Source organism: Macaca mulatta, chromosome 10 (assembly GCF_049350105.2).
Source record: "Macaca mulatta isolate MMU2019108-1 chromosome 10, T2T-MMU8v2.0, whole genome shotgun sequence".
Lineage (NCBI taxonomy): Eukaryota > Metazoa > Chordata > Mammalia > Primates > Cercopithecidae > Macaca > Macaca mulatta.
This window is the reverse complement of record NC_133415.1, coordinates 13,095,146-13,112,997: the sequence shown is the minus strand read 5'-3', so window position 1 is coordinate 13,112,997 and position 17,852 is coordinate 13,095,146. Positions and strand designations below refer to the sequence as shown.

The 17,852-nt window shown below is 55.0% G+C and overlaps 1 protein-coding gene across 2 annotated transcripts in view; it reads right to left on the bottom strand.

Moving 5' to 3' along the window:
• Positions 1-540: 540 nt before the first annotated feature.
• Positions 541-17,852, bottom strand: part of KCNJ4 (potassium inwardly rectifying channel subfamily J member 4) — a 30,236-nt gene continuing 12,924 nt past the window's right edge. For both annotated transcript variants that reach the window (XM_015150354.3, XM_015150355.3), the window contains exon 2: positions 541-3,025. In XM_015150354.3, coding sequence (XP_015005840.1) covers positions 1,649-2,986 — 1,338 coding nt within the window. In that variant the 5' untranslated portion in view covers positions 2,987-3,025 and the 3' untranslated portion in view covers positions 541-1,648. The remainder of the gene's footprint in view (positions 3,026-17,852) is intronic.

The window sequence follows — 17,852 nt, the reverse complement described above, 5'->3', positions numbered from 1 at the left end:
TAACACACAGGCACACACCTAACACACAGGCACACACATAACACACAGGCACACACATAACACACAGGCACACACAGGCACACATACTACACAGGCACACACATAACACACAGGCACACATACTACACAGGCACACACCTAACACACAGGCACACACAGGCACACATACTACACAGGCACACACATGACACACACAGGCACATACAGGCACACATACTACACAGGCACACACCTAACACACAGGCACACACATAACACAGGCACACACATAACACACAGGCACACACCTAACACACAGGCACACACATAACACACAGGCACACACATAACACACAGGCACACACAGGCACACATACTACACAGGCACACACATAACACACAGGCACACATACTACACAGGCACACACATGACACACACAGGCACACACCTAACACATAGGCACACATACTACACAGGCACACACATGACACACAGGCACAATTACATGTGTGCTTGCTCACTGTCTCTCCTTCTCACCCCTCCATCTTCAACCAGCCAACCCCAATGGACCATATACTTTATTAAAAATATATAGTTATGGCCGGGTGCGGTGACTCACGCTTATAATCCTAACACTTTGGGAGGCCAAGGTGGGTGAATCACCTGAGGTCAGGAGTTCGAGACCAGCCTGGCCAACATGGTGAAACCCATCTTTACTAAAAATACAAAAATTAGCTGAGTGTGGTGGGTCATGCCTGTAATCTCAGCTACTCAGGAGGCTGAGGCAGGAAAATCGCTTGAAGCCGGGAGGCGGAGGTTGCAGTGAGCCGAGATTGCTCCGTTACACTCCAGCCTGGGCAACAAGAGCGAAACTCCGTCTCAAATATATATATATGGTTACAAACTCCGTCTCAAATGTGTATATATATATATAGTTACAAACTCTATTGTCAATCTGGGCTGGGCCCCGGGGCCGGAGGGACTGCAGGGAGGGAGGGATGCTCCCTCATCCCACCCCTCAGAGTCCCTCCTCTGCACCCAAACTCAACACCATCCAAGGGCCAAGGTGGCTGGCTTTGCAGGCCTCAAGGGGCCAGCCAGCTGGGCAGGGGAAGGGGCTAGGCTTGATGGGCAGGGTGGGGAAGGGTGCACAGAGAGGGACCATATCTCCTTGTCTGGCAGGTAAAAACGGCAGAAGGTGAATTTGGTGTCTCCATCTGTCTCCATTTATAGATATTTACAAAAGAAAGTCATGAGCAACAGGCCACAGTCATGCAAAAGAAACGCACCCCCCTCCCCAAACTAACCCCCTGCCCACCCTGAAACCCCGAGATGTCTCCCACCCAGCAGTCCAGTCACCTTCCCCAAGGTTCTGAGAGCAAAGAGGGCACGTCCTTGAAGAGTCAGTGGGGGAAGGGTGGTGGATCCGGGGACCCAGAGCCACCAGGAGTAGGTGCTGGGGGAACCCAGGCTGATTGGGCCGAGCTCTTCCCAGGCCAGGGTGCTGGAGTCAGGAGGAAGGGGTCCCCCAGTCTTTGAAACCCCCACCTTCCTCCAGAAGGTCCACGGAGCCACGGTTGGCTCTGTCCTGAGTGTGGGAGGGGGTGTCCTGGCATCCTACCCCCGGCAGAGGCTCTTGTGGGCAGTGGTGAGGGCCGGGCCTGGAGGTCAGATAGCAGACTCCCTGCGGTAGGAGATGTTGTCCAGCGGGAGGGAAGCCTGCATGCGCTCCAGGTCCAGGTGGCTGCCGAACTCCAGCATCCGGATGATGCCCGCCTCCTCCTTGGAGCCGGCCTCCAGGCCCAGGCCTGCGGCCACTGCGGCCGCCGCAGCCGCCTCCTCCTCCATCTCCTCTTCCTCCTGGCTCATGAGGGCCAGCTCGTTCTCATAGCAGAAGGCACTGGGAGGGGGCGGCGGGGCGGGCAGCACGGTGATCTTACTCTCCTGCAGCTCCCGGGCCGAGCAGCAGGGTGTGCCGGCCACCTCGTAGGTCTTGTGAAAACGCGAGTAGTCCACCTTGTAGTGGCTCTTCTCCTCAAAGACCACGGGCTCAAAGCGGTGGCCCCACAGGATCTCGCTGGCCAGGTAGGAGCTGCGGGCCTGGGTGGTCATGGCCGTGGCCTCCACCATGCCCTCCAGGATGACCACGATCTCGAAGTCCTCTGACTCCAGCTCCTCCTTGCCCATGCCATAGAGCGGGCTGTCCTCATCGATCTCGTGGACAATGATGATGGGCGACACCAGGAAGATGCGGTCCAGGCCGATGTCATAGCCCACGTTGAGGTCCCGCTGGTCCAGGGGCAGGTACTCACCCTCCTGGGTCATGTAGGGCTTGATGAGCTGGGCCCGCACGTGGGCCTCCACAATGTGGCTCTTGCGTAGGTTACCCACGCGCCACATGAGGCAGAGCTTGCCGTCGCGCACCGAGATGACCGCATGGTGGCTGAACAGCAGCGTCTGTGCCCGCTTCTTGGGCCGCGCCATCTTGGCCATGATGGTGCCGATCATGAAGGAGTCGATGACGCAGCCCACGATGGACTGGACCACCACAGCGATGACTGCCAGTGGGCACTCCTCCGTCACGCACCGGAACCCGTAGCCGATGGTCGTCTGCGTCTCCACCGAGAACAGGAAGGCACCCAGGAAGCCGTTCACGTGCATGATGCAGGGCTTGGGGGCCGCCGGGGCTGCCCCGCCACTGCCCGCCGCCGGCCCGCCCGCCCCGGGCACCCCTGGGCTGGCCTCCAGGTCACCGTGGAAGAAGGCGATACACCAGAAGAGGAGGCCAAAAAAGAGCCAGGAAACAAGGAAGGCCGCGGAGAAGATCATGAGCATGTAGCGCCAGCGCGTGTCCACGCAGGTGGTGAAGATGTCCGCCATGTAGCGCTGCGACTTGTTGCTCAGGTTGGCGAAGTACACATTGCATTGGCCGTTCTTCTTGACAAAGCGGTTGCGGCGTTTCCGCCGGGGCACGTGGGCCTGGCCGTTGCGGCTGTGTCCGTGCATGTCCTGAAGCCGGCGTGGTCACCTGGGAAGACGCAGGGCCTGCGGAGGAGAAGCCAGACAGGTGAAATGCTGGGGAGCAAGGGGCCTCCTCAGGGCCACCCAGACTCAGCCCCTAGACTCTCAGAAGCAGGTGAGCCTGGACCAGGACCTAAGACTTCCTCTGCCGCAGCAGGCGGAGGGTGGCAACGGAGGGGGTTCTGATGACAGGGTCTGAGCCAGTGCCCCTGAGTCCGACCCAGCTTAGAGATAGGGGTCCACAGACCAGGAAGCTAAAGCCACAAGGATCCAGGTCCTAGTCCCTGCCCCTCAACACTGCCCCTCCGGCCCTCCTATGCTCACTGTTCTGGAAGCTTCCTGAGGCCCATCTCAGTTCCTCCCTGTCCCTCTGTCCTGCTTGCCCTGAGCATAGGGAGCCACGGAGGCTCTGGGCCCGCTCCCCTCCCTGGATTCCATCTATGGACTTTTGGGCTTCTTGGGGGCTGGACATCCTCCTGTAAGATAGACACTGGCCACCTGTGGCTCTTTACATTTAATTAAAACTAAATAAAATATTAAGTATAGCTCCTTCCTTGCATGAGCCACATTTTAAGTGATCAGGAGTCACATATGGTCAATGGCCACCACACCACACTGGACAGAGAAGACATATAGGAGAGTTCTAGCACTGAGAAATTTCTGGCCGGACACAGGGGTTCATGCCTGTGATCTCAGCATTTTGGGAGGCCGAGATGCAAGGATTGTTTGTGCCAGAAGTTTGAGACCAGCGTGGGCAACAGAGTGAGACCCCATCTCTACAAAAAATAAGAAAATTAGCCAGGCATCGTGGTGCATGCCTGTGGCATCAGCTACTTGGGAGGCTAAGGCAGGAGGATCTATTGAGCCCAGGGGGTCAAGGCTGCAGTGAGCTGTAATCATCCCACTGAACTCCAGCCTGGGCCACAGAGCAAGACCCCATGTCAAAAAAAGAAAAAAAGAAAAAAGAAAAAGAAAAAGAAAGTTCTGCTGGGCGCGGTGGCTCAAGCCTGTAATCCCAGCACTTTGGGAGGCCGAGATGGGCGGATCACAAGGTCAGGAGATCGAGACCATCCTGGCTAACACGGTGAAACCCCGTCTCTACTAAAAAATACAAAAAAACCTAGCCGGGCGAGGTGGCGGGCGTCTGTAGTCCCAGCTACTAGGGAGGCTGAGGCAGGAGAATGGCGTGAACCCGGGAGGCGGAGCTTGCAGTGAGCTGAGATCCGGCCACTGCACTCCAGTCTGGGCGACAAAGCGAGACTCTGTCTCAACAAAAAAAAAAAAAAAAAAAAAGAAAAAGAAAGTTCTACTGGAACCCGCAGCCCCACCTGGGTCTGAGCTACTTTCTTAGACTCTTCCCTCCCAGTGCTGCTTTGAGTCCTTGAGCCCAAATTCCTGCCCAGTGCCCCGTGGAGGAAGGGGGAGTCCCCAGCTTTGACTCCTCTGTAGACATCGCTATTCCCATGTCCCGGGTGGCTCAGAGAGGGAAAGCCAGCTGCCAGCCACAAAGCTGGCAGTGGATACAAACTTGCGTGGCACCAACATGAATGAGTTGATGGCGGGGAGACAGGGAGTGGGAGGGGAGGACACACTCAGTTCACCTCTCGGAGCTTCCACGTCTTCACCTGTAACATGGGCACCAAAACTCCCTACCTCATGGGACCTACGGGGACAGCAGGCGCTGGGGTAAAGCCATCACCCTCCTGCTTGCCTTCCCACACTTCCCAGGAGCTGGTGATAGGCAGGATTTGCCTGTCAAGCATCCCCAGCTGTTGCAGCAGAAGAGGCCCCTCACCGCACTGGGTGGCGGGATGTGCCTCGGGCCGTAGAGGACAGACCCTCTCTCCACCCCTCCCTGCCACTGGGTCCCCAGGGAAGACATGGTGCTACCCTGCCCCCAGCAGCTGGCAGGGCCAGGACTGGGCCTGGGTTCCCAATAACATTTTGGCCCAGAATTACATAAGGCTGGAAGTTTCTATTTTCTGTTCTATTCTTCTTCCTGATCTAATTGTGCATCTGTGGCAATGTTTATACACTTCCCCGGTTCAGGACAACTCGGTTGCTGCAGCAACCGGTACGCGCCAACGCTATAATTTAGAGATCAACAGCCTCAGAGCCTGCCTCTTCCCAAGAGAAACTCCCTCTCCGGGCCCAGGGAGAGTGAGCCCTGCCCCCACCTCCTCCCCCGCGGTCACCCACCCTGACTCCGAGTTCTTCTCCCTATTCCCTTTGTTCCCAAAGAGCTCCCTGGCTCCTACAGTCCTGGGTTGAAGTCCTAGATCCACTGTGTGACTTGGGCGAGCTACTGACTACTCTGAAACTCAGTTTCCTCATCTTGAAAATGGGGCTGGCCGGGTGCGGTGGCTCACACCTGTCATCCCAGCACTTTGGGAGGCTGAGGTGGGTGGATCACCTGAGGTTGGGAGTTTGAGGCCAGTCTGACCAACATGGAGAAACCCCGTCTCTATAAAAATACACAAATTGCCGGGCGCGGTGGCTCAAGCCTGTAATCCCAGCACTTTGGGAGGCCGAGACGGGCGGATCACGAGGTCGGGAGATCGAGACCATCCTGGCTAACACAGTGAAAGCCCTTCTCTACTAAAAAATACAAAAAATTAGCCGGGCGAGGTGGCAGGCGCCTGTAATCCCAGCTACTCGGGAGGCTGAGGCAGGAGAATGGCGTAAACCTGGGAGGCAGAGCTTGCAGTGAGCTGAGATCCAGCCACTGCACTCCAGCCTGGGCGACAGAGCGAGACTCCGTCTCAAAAAAAAAAAAAAAAAAAATACACAAATTAGGGCTGGGCGCGGTGGCTCACGCCTATAATCTCAGCACTTTGGGAGGCCGAGACGGGCCGATCACGAGGTCAGGAGATGGAGACCATCCTGGCTAACACGGAGAAACCCCGTCTCTACTAAAAAATACAAAAAACTAGGCCGGGCGCGGTGGCTCAAGCCTGTAATCCCAGCACTTTGGGAGGCCGAGACGGGTGGATCACAAGGTCAGGAGATCGAGACCATCCTGGCTAACACGGTGAAACCCCGTCTCTACTAAAAAATACAAAAAAACTAGCCGGGCGAGGTGGCGGGCGCCTGTAGTCCCAGCTACTCGGGAGGCTGAGGCAGGAGAATGGCGTGAACCCGGGAGGCGGAGCTTGCAGTGAGCTGAGATCCGGCCACTGCACTCCAGCCTGGGTGACAGAGCGAGACCCCGTCTCAAAAAAAAAAACAAAAACAAAAACAAAAACAAAAAAAACTAGCCAGGTGTGGTGGCGGGCGCCTGTAGTCCCAGCTACTCAGGAGGCTGAGGCAGGAGAATAGCGTAAACCCGGCAGGCGGAGCTTGCAGTGAGCTGAGATCCGGCCACTACACTCCAGCCTAGGCGACAGAGCGAGACTCCATCTCAAAAAAAAAACCAAAAAACAAAAACACACAAATTAGGCCAGGCATGGTGGCATATGCCTGTAATCCCAGCTACTAGGGGGGCTGAGGCAGGAGGATCGCTTGAACCTGGGAGGCGTAGGTTGCAGTGAGCCAAGATCGTGCCACTGCACTCCAGCCTGGGCAACAAAGTGAGGCTCCGCCTCAAAAAAAAAAAGAGAAAATGGGCCAATGAGATATCATGCTGGAGACCTAACAGGTCATGCAGGCATGGCCTGTAATGCAAGGCTGGCCTTTCAGAGCTGGAGGCTCAGACCCTCTTTGCCCCCTCCCGCAGCATTCCAGCAGCCAGGGCTCCAGATGGAAACCTTGGGGTTCTGGGACCAGGCACACCTTCTGCTCTATAAATAGAGTTTTCAGGGAGGCCTTTCTTTGCTAAACATATTCCCCCTGTTCTGTCCCACTGCCTCAAATGGCTCCAGGAGCACCGCGGACTGTCAGGACAGGAGCATAGGGTCACCGAGTTCAGGACCCTCATTTTATGTCTGAGGCCAAGGAAATCCAGAGATAGGAAGGACTTGCTAAGAGTCCCAGAGTGGGGCCAGGTGGGCCAGCCCTGAACAAGGCCTCACCCCCACCCCTGGGTTCCTCATCCACTTCCTCCCTGGAGGGGGCTGGGGTGGGTTTTGGGGCAAAGGCAGGGAAGAAATCAGCCAGTCCAAACTGGACCACCATCCACAGGTGTGTAGGATAGAGGCAGAGGGGACAGGGTGTGGCGGCCCAGGCCTTCAACAGGTGAGGTCACTGAGTTCCAGAGAGGGTGGGGGCCCCTGCCCAAGGCCAAACACAAGCCCAGAGTTCCAGGGCATCCCTGGTTCTTTGCCCGGTGGGATTGGCTCCTGACCTGGTGAGTTCACCTGGTGCTGCAGATGAGATGTCTTCATGGGAGGGGCCTTGGGGTTAAGGGAGCCGATCCCCTGATGGCTACAGAGATTGGGCGTCCCCTTGCCAGCAGTGCCCACCCCTCCCCATTAGCGAGTGCCCAGGGTCAACCCTGAGCTTCCACAATCCCCAGCCCCAACGGCAACACTCACTCCTCAGCCCCTCCAGCCCACTGGGCTCCACAGTGCAGCCCGATGGGGACATAGTTTACCCCTCACCCTGACACCTCCCCGACAGCTTACAGCAGGTATCCTGAGCTTTTGCTATGTGCTGGGTCCTGTCTTGGGTTCCCAGTGCCCCCAGCACATCCTGGAGCTTAGCAGGAAAGCTGCTTCCCTGGCACTCCTCAGACCTGGCACCCTTCCCCATGCAGCAGCCCCTGGGACACCCCATCCCCCTGAAAACCCTTGGTCTGCAGTGACTCGATCAAATAAGTGCATGCTGCTGCCACCACAGACCATTTTAGCAAGAGAGAGAGGTTCCGCTGCTAATTCGAGGCTGACCTGTGCAAGGCCTGGCCAAAAAGTGAAGGGTATGAGCTGGGCATTGTGTTCTCATGTGACAACCACGAGGAGATGGCCAGGTTTTCTCTTCCTTGTCACATGGGGCTTCCTGGGGAAGGCTGACGATGGCAGGAGATGGTCAAAAGGCCTTGACAATTCAGTACCATCCTCCTCTGACTAGTGATATTTTTTTTAAAAAGAGCCCTGCTGGGCGCGGTGACTCGCACCTGTAATCCCAGCACTTTGGGAGGCCGGGCAGATCCCTCGAGGCCAGGAGTTCAAGACCAGCCTGGCCAACTTGGTGAAACTCTGTCTCTACTAAAAATTCAAAAAAATTAGCCAGGCATGGTGGTGGGCGCCTGTAATCCCAGCTACTAGGGAGGCTGAGGCAGGAGAATTGCTTGAACTTGGGAGGCGGAGGTTGCAGTGAGCCGAGATTAAGCCACTGCACTCTAGGCTGGGTGACACAGTGAGACTCCGTCTCAAAATAAATAAATAAATAAATAATAAAATAAAAAAGAGCCCTGGTTGTTTAGGTGTCTGCTTTATCCCTATGATTAAACTACTTTTGTGGGAGGCCCCCTGCCACGGCCCTGCATGTGACCTTGAACAAGTTCTTCCTCTCCCTGGGGTCAGGTCCTCCTCCAATTAAGGGACTACTCATCCTCCCCAGCTTTTTTGAAGGTCACAGAGCTTGACATATAAATGATAGAACCAGAGGGATTGGTGAAGTGGGGCCTGAGGTTTCTGAAACCCCCAGTGTGGGCCACTAGCCCATGGCAAAATGAGCCTAAGAAGGATCAATGGGCCAGGCGCGGTGGTTCACGCCTGTAACCCCAGCACTTTGGGAGGCAGAGGCAGGCGGATCTCTTGAGGCCAGGAGTTCAAGACCAGCCTGAGCAACATGGCAAAACCCCATCTCTACAAAAAATACAAAAAAATTAGCTGGGCATGGTGGCACACGCCTGTAATCCCAGCTCCTCGGGAGGCTGAGGCATGAGAATTGCTTGAACCCAGCAGGCAGAGGTTGCAGTCAGCCAAGATCACACCACTGCACTCCAGCCTGGGCAACAGAGCAAGACTCCATCTCAAAAAAAACATCAATGGTACTGCTGTCCTTTATATCCTGGGACTCTTTCAGTTGCAAACATTTTTTTAGAAAGTGATGGTCACAGGAGATGCTGACTGCTTTTAAAATGTTAATGTCTTTTCTTGGCAAAATGAAGAAGTGACAGTGCTACACCAGTTACCAGACTTTTAATTTTTAAAAATTTATTATTGGCCAGGCGCGGTGGCTCACGCCTGTAATCCCAGCACTTTGGGAGGCCAAGGCAGGCGAATCACCTGAGGTCAGGAGTTTGAGACCAGCCTGACCAACATGGAGAAACCCGTTTCTACTAAAAATACAAAACTAGCCAGGCGTGGTGGTGGGTGCCTGTAATCCCAGCTACTCGGGAGGCTGAGGCAGGAGGACCACTTGAACCTGGGAGGTGGAGGTTACAGTGAGCTGAGATTGTGTCATTGCACTCCAGCCTGGGCAACAAGAGTGAAACTCTGTCTCAAAAAATAAATAAATAAAAATAAAAAATATTACTTTTTTTTTTTTTTTTTTGAGTCTCGCTCTGTCTCTGTCGCCCAAGCTGGAGTGCAGTGGCGCGATCTTGGCTCACTGCAACCTCCACCTCCCAGGTTCGCGCCATTCTCCTGTCTTGCTCTCCTGAGTAGCTGGGACTACAGGTGCCCGCCACCACACCCGGCTGATTTTTTTTATTTTTAGTAGAGATGGGTTTTCACCATGTTAGCCAGGATGGTCTCGATCTCCTGACCTCGTGATCCGCCCGTCTTGGCCTCCCAAAGTGCTGAGATTACAGGTGTGAGTCACTGCGCCCGGCGATTATTACTATTTTTTATAGAGAGGGGGTCTTATTATGTTTTCTAGGCTAGTCTCAAACTCCTGGCCTCAAGCTGTCCTCCTGCCTCAGCCTCCCAAAATGCTGGGATCACAGGCATGAGCCACTGCGTCTGGCTTTCTTTTAATTTTACTGTGTTGTAAACATCCAAAATCTGCAGGTCTCTAGTCCAGACTTCATTAGCCAGCTGGGGAAACCGAGGCCAAGAACAGGGCATGGCACCGTGTCCAAGGTGGCACAGTAAGTCAACAACTGTGGACGGAAGTTCAGGCCTCACCACTGACACCAGCCATTCTGCCCCATCCTGAGGAATTAGGGAGGGGCTGCAGACTCTGCCTCCTGGGGGTCCAGAGGAGGCAGGAAGACCACCCCAACCCTGTCAACTTTTAGGTTTTCCCGACAATTTTAGGACACGAACTTATCTGTCCTTGCCCACAACCCTCTTTGAAAAAGAAACGCTGATCAGCTTGCAGCAGCCTCGGCAGGTCCCAGCACCTGGAAGGCTTCGAGGGCAAACCTCCTCCCGAGACCCGTGCCACTGACCAGACACATGATGGCTGTTGCAGGGGCACCTCCGCCAGGCCCTGCCGGAGCCAGGCAGCAGCTCCAGCCCTGCCTGAAACTCTGCTCCTTTAGACAGCAGCAGGGAGCTCACGCCTGGGGAGCAGTGGCCAGTGCCAGTCTGCCAGGCTGTCATGCATCTCATGTCATCCCATCACCAGACTTCGAGGTGACTGTTACTGGGTGAGACAACCAGGGAGGTGATGTGACTTGCCCGAGGTCACAGAGCTCAGCCTTGGGGACCTGAGGAACCAGTCATCCTCTCTCTCCAGCCCCTCTCAGGGAATTTCTGCCAACTCCATGCCAGGCGCTGCCTCCTCTCTCTCACTGAAGCATCACTGTATCCTTTGTGTATTTAACAAGTATTTATTAATCACCTACCACAGTAACAAGAAGGGTTGTTATTTCTCCTCCCCAGCTGAAGAATTGCAGGCTACAGAGATGCCGGGGGGTTGGGGGATGATGCTGAGCTTGGGGGCCACACAGCAGCAGTGACAAAGCTGGAACTCTAACTTGAGTCTGACTGGTTCCAGGTCCTTGGCTCACCCTGGTCCCCAGCCTCTGGCTTTGGGAACCCTTCTCCTGCCATATCACCCGGCTCAACCTGGGACCCCCAGGCTCTCCCCATCCCTCCAGACCTACCCTGAGCCCCTGAGGCTCTCTGACCCTGCTGCTCTGAGCCCTCAGGCCTCACTGTCTATCTGCGGCACTTGGCCTCCGTTTGATATGAAAAATTGCACTGGTTAAACCCATATGTTTGGGGTGGCAAGACCTGGCTCTCAGTCTCAGCTCTGTCACCTCCAAGCATATCCTCTTTGAACCTCAGTTTTCTCATCTGCAAACTGGAGATGATGATACTGGTACCTTCCTCATCAGGCCACTGCCTTGTGAACATGACAACCACCATGCATTATTACATTGCAGTTAAAGTGCAAAAACTAATGTTGATAACAGTGATGACAAAGATGCAGCTGCTGATGACCGAGAATGCTGCACCGGGAGCCGGGAACCCCTTCCACTCCTGACTCCACCACTAACATGCTCTGGTCAGAAGTTCCTTCCCTCTGTCTGCGAGATGGGGGGGCCATCATGGCTCCCCGGCAGGAGAGATGGGAAGGTGTACAAAACAAGGCACTCAGACAGAGCTTGGAGTCAGGTGACAGATGGGGGATGCTCCTGAGTCTCCTTAGCCCCAGCCATCCCTGAGCCCTCCTGGGCCTAGAGGGGGAGGCCGGCTCTCCAGCAAACATCCCACCAGAGGAAGCCAGCACAGGGCAGTGGAGGTCAGGGGACACAGCCCAGGACATAACTCAGCGCACCAAGGACAGGTCCTGAAGGGTGGACGATTTCCCTAGAAGGAATAAACAGAATTGGCTGGGCACGGTGGCTCACACCAGTAATCCTAGCACTTTGGGAAGCCAAGGCGGGCGGATCACCTGAGGTCAGGAGTTTGAGACCAGCCTGGCCACCATGGTGAAACCCCGTGTCTACTAAAAATACAAAAATTAGCCAGGCATGGTGGCGGGTGCCTGTAATCCCAGCTACCTGGGAGGCTGAGGCAGGAAAATCACTTGAACCCAGGAGGCAGGGGCTGCAGTGAGCCGAGATCGTGCCACTGCACTCCAGTCTGGGCAACAGAGCAAGACTCTGTCTCAGGAAAAAAAAAAAAAAAAAAGGAAGAAAGAAATAGACAGAATTGACACCACTGTTCCATTTCCCAGCCCCTGAGGAGCAAGCAGTCTGTCCCCACTCCAGCTGAGGCCCTCAGGTCTGATTTGACTGGCTTTCCACTCCAACATGTGGAGCTTTGCAGGGGGGAAGAGAACTCAAGAGCCCAGGGCCACGGCTCTTTGAGCTGTACCCCTCCAAGGGTAAGGGGAGCCAAAGACAGACCGAGCCACAGGAGACACTGTGGCAGGGTCCCCACCTGCCACTGCCCTCTGCAGGCCCTGTAGTCCCCTGTCCCTGGGAGGCCTGACTCCCTCCTCTTCATGAGTCTCAGGAACGCCCCTCCTGGTGCAGCGGCTTCAGCTCTGGAGCCTCCAAACAACTTTGTGCCCAGGTGACCTTATGCGAGGCACTTAACCTCTCTAGTCCCTGCATGCCCCATGTTTAGGAGAAGCTAATAATAGAGCAGACTTCCTAAGACTGTAATGAGGATAAATGGGATCATGCATACCACGTGCCCAGCCCAGAGTAAGTGATCGATAAGGTGCATTTTACTCAAGGCTGAACATTGCTCCCTCTTGATTTCCTCCCCTGAAGTTCAGATGCAGCATCCCAGAGCCCGCTTGGGCCTCATCCACAGGGCCCTACCCAGTTTGTCTTCATTTACTGCACTAGGGAGCAAGTGGACAAGAACAGCAGCGCTGGATCACACAGACCTGGGCTGGAATCAGGCTCAGTCCCACTTGGCTCTAGCAGGTCACTGGATTCTCTGAGCCTCGGTATCTCCATTGGTGAAAGGAACATCGCAGTGCCTACCTGCAGGGCCTGATGTGGATTGTCCCAAAAACGCATGCCACATGGTAGGTACTCAAGAAAGTCGTCTCCCTCCCCACCTTCTTCCGGACCTGGAAAGCCTGTGGCACACCTAGCCCCTCCCTCACCAGGCAACCCTCTGACATCGCAAAAATCCTGGCTGAGCATCTGAGCACTGAGCACGCATTTACTCTGTGCTTTACACTGATCGATTCCTATCATCCTCACAATGATCTCAGAGGAAATTACCGTTACCCCTGTTTTAGAAGAAAAGCAAGGCACAGAGAGATTCAGCAACTTGCCCAAGGTCACACAGCTTATGAGTGGTAAAGCCAGGATGTGGGCCTGGGCAATGGCATCAAAGCACACTAACAAGGCATGCTACTGTCCTGTCTCGAAGAAATACTGTCACACGCTTGCTTCCATCCAGTAAGCATCCAGTCCTACTACGTGTCCGGTTCTGTGAAGTCAGTCCTATGGGGAAGGAGAAACTGGATCACAGGGCAAGTTGGAGCCAGGACCCAGGTTCCTGATTTCAGGTCCAGCCAAATCCTGGAGACCAAGCTTTGGGCTCCACAGGGGCTTGAAGCAGCGGGGGGTGAACCGGCTCATTCCTCCCCCTCTGCACCCCGCTGGGCCCTCCCAACCACTTGGCCGGCAACAAGCAAGCAATGCCCCCGACTTGGAGCAGGCTGACAAGCAAGTTCCCCACAATGTCCAGCAGGCCTTTGTCAGGGACAAATCACAGACCCTGGGGGCTGGAGGACCCAGAGGCCACCTGTCTCAACCCACGGGTGTGCCCTTTGCTGAATTGCTGACGCCAGGCCTCTGCCCTTCCTGGGGCTTCCCACCCTCCACAAATACCTGTGCCCATCTTCCCCACAAGGATGTGAAGGTCAGTGGATCCCTGAAGTTTCTCTTTTCCAGAACAACCTCAGCTCCCCAGCTCCCTCAGTGGCGGCCGGTGGGGCTTCAACACCCCACTGCCTCGCTGGGGCTCTCACTCAGTTACTATGGACTGCATGCTAGCTGCGGGCCAGACGCAGGCCTTGGACTCTGCCGGCTTGTGGATGAGCTGGTGAGAGACACTGGATGGCAGGCATTGGCCATCCCAGGTGGCCGGATGCGCGTGGCGTTAAGCAGTTTGAAGGAAAAGTGCAAGATGGAGTGAGACAGAGGAGGGGGCTCCGGTTTGATGGGCACCTCCAAAGGCCTCTGTGAGAAAGTGGCAGAGCCAAGACTTGCGTAGTAAGTGGGAGTCGGTCAGGAGAACTGTGTATCTTTGTGAAAGTGGGGCATAGAATACTCCAGGAGGTCGGGTGCAGTGGCTCACGCCTGTAATCCTAGCACTTTGGGAGGCTGAGGTGGGCAGATCACTTGAGGTCAGGAGTTCCAGACCAGCTTGGCCAACATGGTGAAACCCTGTCTCTACTAAAAATACAAAAATTAGGCTGGGCATGGTGGCTCACGCCTGTATTTCTAGCACTTTGGGAGGTCGAGGCGGGTGGATCATCTGAGGTCAGGAGTTTGAGACCAGCCTGGCCAACTTGGTGAAATCCCTGTCTCTACTGAAAATACAAAAATTAGCTGGCCGTGGTGGCAGGAGCCTATAGTCCCAGGTACTAGGGAGGCTGAGGCAGGAGAATTGCTTGAACCTGGGATGGGGAGGTTGCAGTGAGCCGAGATCACGCCACTGCATTCCAGCCTGGGCGACAGAGCCATACTCCGTCTCAAAAAAAAAAAAAAAAAAAAAAAAAAAAAATTAGCCAGGTGTGGTGGCTGTAATCCCAGTTACCTGGGAGGCTGAGGCAGGAGAATTGCTTGAACCTGGGAGGCGGAGGTCGAGATCGTGCCACTACACTCCAGCCTGCGTGACAGAGCAAGACTGTAAGAAAGAAAGGAAAGAAAGGAAAGGAAAGGAAAGGAAAGGAAAGGAAAGGAAAGGAAGGAAGGAAGGAAGGAAGGAAGGAAGGAAAGAGAGAGAGAGAGAGAGAGAAAGAAAGAGAGAAAGAAAGAAAGGGGGGCCAGGTGCAGTGGCTCACGCCTGTAATCCCAGCACTTTGGAAGGCTGAGGTGGGCAGATCATGAGGTCAGGAGATCGAGACCATCCTGGCTAACATGGTGAAACACTGTCTCTACTAAAAATACAAAAAATTAGCTGGGCGTGCTGGTGGGCGTCTGTACTCCCAGCTATTTGGGAGGCTGAGGCAGGAGAATCGCTGGAACCCAGGAGGCAGAGGCTGCAATGAGCCGAGATCGCGCCTTTACACTCCAGCCTAGCGACAGAGCAAGATGGAAAGGAAAGGAAAGGGGAAGGAAAGGGGGAGGAAAGGGGGAGGAAAGGGGGAGGAGAGGCGAGGAGGGGAGGGGAGGGGAGGAGAGGAGGGGAGGGGAGGGGAGGGGAGGGGAGAGGAGAGGAGAGGAGAGGAGAGGAGAGGAGAGGAAGTTCCAAAAGTCTGAGTTTGGTGTTGAGAAGCTGCAGGAAGGCCAAGTTGTGGCCGTGAAGTGAGCCTGGGAGTGAGTGGACCAGGATGAGGCCACAGAGGCAGGAGGTGGCAAGGGCTGCGGATGTCACCCTCAGGGCTGGCGGGCTGTCAGGCTTTGCCTGGTCTGGTTTTAAATTTCCATGTGAAATATTTAAGACAAATAGGAATAAGGACTAATACAATAAAGCCTTTTGGCCAGGCATGGTGGCTCACACCCATAGTCCCAGCACTTTGGGAGGCAGAGGCAGAAGGATCACGTGAGGCCATGAATCCAAGACCATGCTGGGCAACATGGTAAAACCCCATCTCTACAAAAAATGTATGTTAGCTGAGTGTGGTAGTGCATGCCTATAGTCCCAGCTACTCAGGAGGTTGAGGTGAGAGGATTGCTTGGACCTGTGAGGTGCAATCCCAGCACTTTGGGAGGCCGAGGCGGGCAGATCATGAAGTCAGGAGATCGAGACCAGCCTGGCCAACATGGTGAAACCCCATCTCTACTAAAAATACAAAAACTAGCCAGGCACGGTGGTGGGCATCTGTAATCTCAACTACTCAGGAGGCTGAGGCAGGAGAATCACTTAAACCCAGGAGGCGGAGGTTACAGTGAGCCAAGGTCATGCCATTGCACTCGAGCCTGGGTGACAGAGTGAGACTCCGTCTCAAATAAATAAAATAAAATAAAATAAAGCCTTGTGTATCTACCACCAGGCTTAAGAAATACAACATTCTGGGTGGGCACAGTGGCTCATGCCTTTAATCCCAGCACTTTGGGAGGCCGAGACGGGCAGATCACAAGGTCAAGAGATTGAGACCATCCTGGCTAACATGGTGAAACCCCGTCTCTACTAAAAAATACAAAAAATTAGTCGGGCCTGGTGGTGGGTGCCTGTAGTCCCAGCTACTTGGGAGGCTAAGGCAGAAGAATGGCGTGAACCCGGGAGGCGGAGCTTGCAGTGAGCTGAGATCGTGCCACTGCACTCCAGCCTGGGCAACAGAGCGAGACTCCATCTCAAAAAAAAAAAAAAAAAAGGAAATACATTTCTAGCCAGGTGTATTGGCTCATGCCTATAATTCCAACACTTCGGGAGGCTGAGGCAGGTGGATTGCCTGAGCCCAGGAGTTTCAGATCAGCCTTGGCAACATAGTGAAACTTTTTCCCTAAAACGTAAAAAATGGGCTGGGCATGGTGGCTCACACCTGTAATCCCAGCACCTTGAGAGGCTGATGCAGGTAAATCACCTGAGGTCAGGAATTTGAGACCAGCCTGGCCAACATGGTAAAACACCGTGTCCACTGAAAATGCAAAAATTAGCCAGGCATGGTGGCGCCTGCCTGTAATCCCAGCTACTCAGGAAGCTAAGGCAGGAGAATCGCTTGAACCCAGGAGGCAGAGGTTGCAATGAGCCAAGATCTCGCCACTGCACTGCAGCCTGGGCAACAGAATGAGACTCTATCTCAAATAATAATAATAATAATAATAATGAATAAGAATAAAAGATAAACATTCCCAATATAATCCCAGTGGCACCCTGGCCCTTGTCTCAGCCAGCTTTTGAAGCCTGCACTGTCCAGAGCGCAGCACCAGTCGCTGTGATGAAGTGTATTAGGCTGGTGAGAAGAGCATGATGGTAGCTTGGAGCTACCAGGATGGCGGCCATGGAGCTCAAGAGGAGATGAATTTGGGACACACGCATTCTGGGTGAAGAGTCCGCAGGGTTTAGGGGTGGAAGGGGGTTGTCGAGTGGCCAGTAGTGGTGGAAGACTGAAACGGGGCCAGGTTTTGGGAGCGACGGTTTACCGTGTGCAGTGGCTTTGAACGTCCAAATGCAGATGTCTACCCCACGTCAGATCCTGAGTCTCCAGAGAGAGGGCGGGCAGAGCTGGGTGCATGAGACGGTGAACGCTGGTGACAGGTTGAGTTGTGAGGGTGGGCAAGACCGCCTGGGCCAAGGGCATGGAAAAGGAGAGAGTGTCTCAGCCCTGGCCCCAGCAGCCCTACAGATGGGAGAGAAGCTGAGGAGCGGATGAGGGGGACTGGCCAGAGAGCAGGAGCAGCAGGGGAGGGAGGCTGGCTCATAGCCAGGACAGGGAGCTCTCAGCAGAGTTGCTCCTCCACTTGGCTTCCCTCCCTCCCCAGGCAGCAAGGGCGAAATCTCCTCCAGGGCCGGGTAGAAGGGGAGGTGCTGGGGAGGGGCCAGGAGCTGTGCTGGGCGGGGGTCAGGGAAGTTGCGGCAGAGGTGACCTCGGCACAGCCCAGGTGTGATCATCATCTGGCCCTCATTCCTGCACTCCAGCCTGGGTGGGGCTGGGGCTGGGGGTGAGGTGGTGGTTGCTGCTCCCCCATCCCATTGCGTCATCCTCAGCTGTCAGCAAACAAGACTCCAGGAGCTGGGGCTGCTGGCTGGTGGGGGGTGTCTCCCAGCACCTTGGGGGATGGGGGCTCATGTCCCCCACTCACACACACACACACACACAGGATTTCCCTGGGATGCTCGGCTGGACCCAGCAGGTGCCCCCTAAAGAAGTGGCGCGGGAGCAGGGAGGAGTGAGGAACAGTCAGGGCTGAGTTAGAGCCCCACTCCCTCGCTTA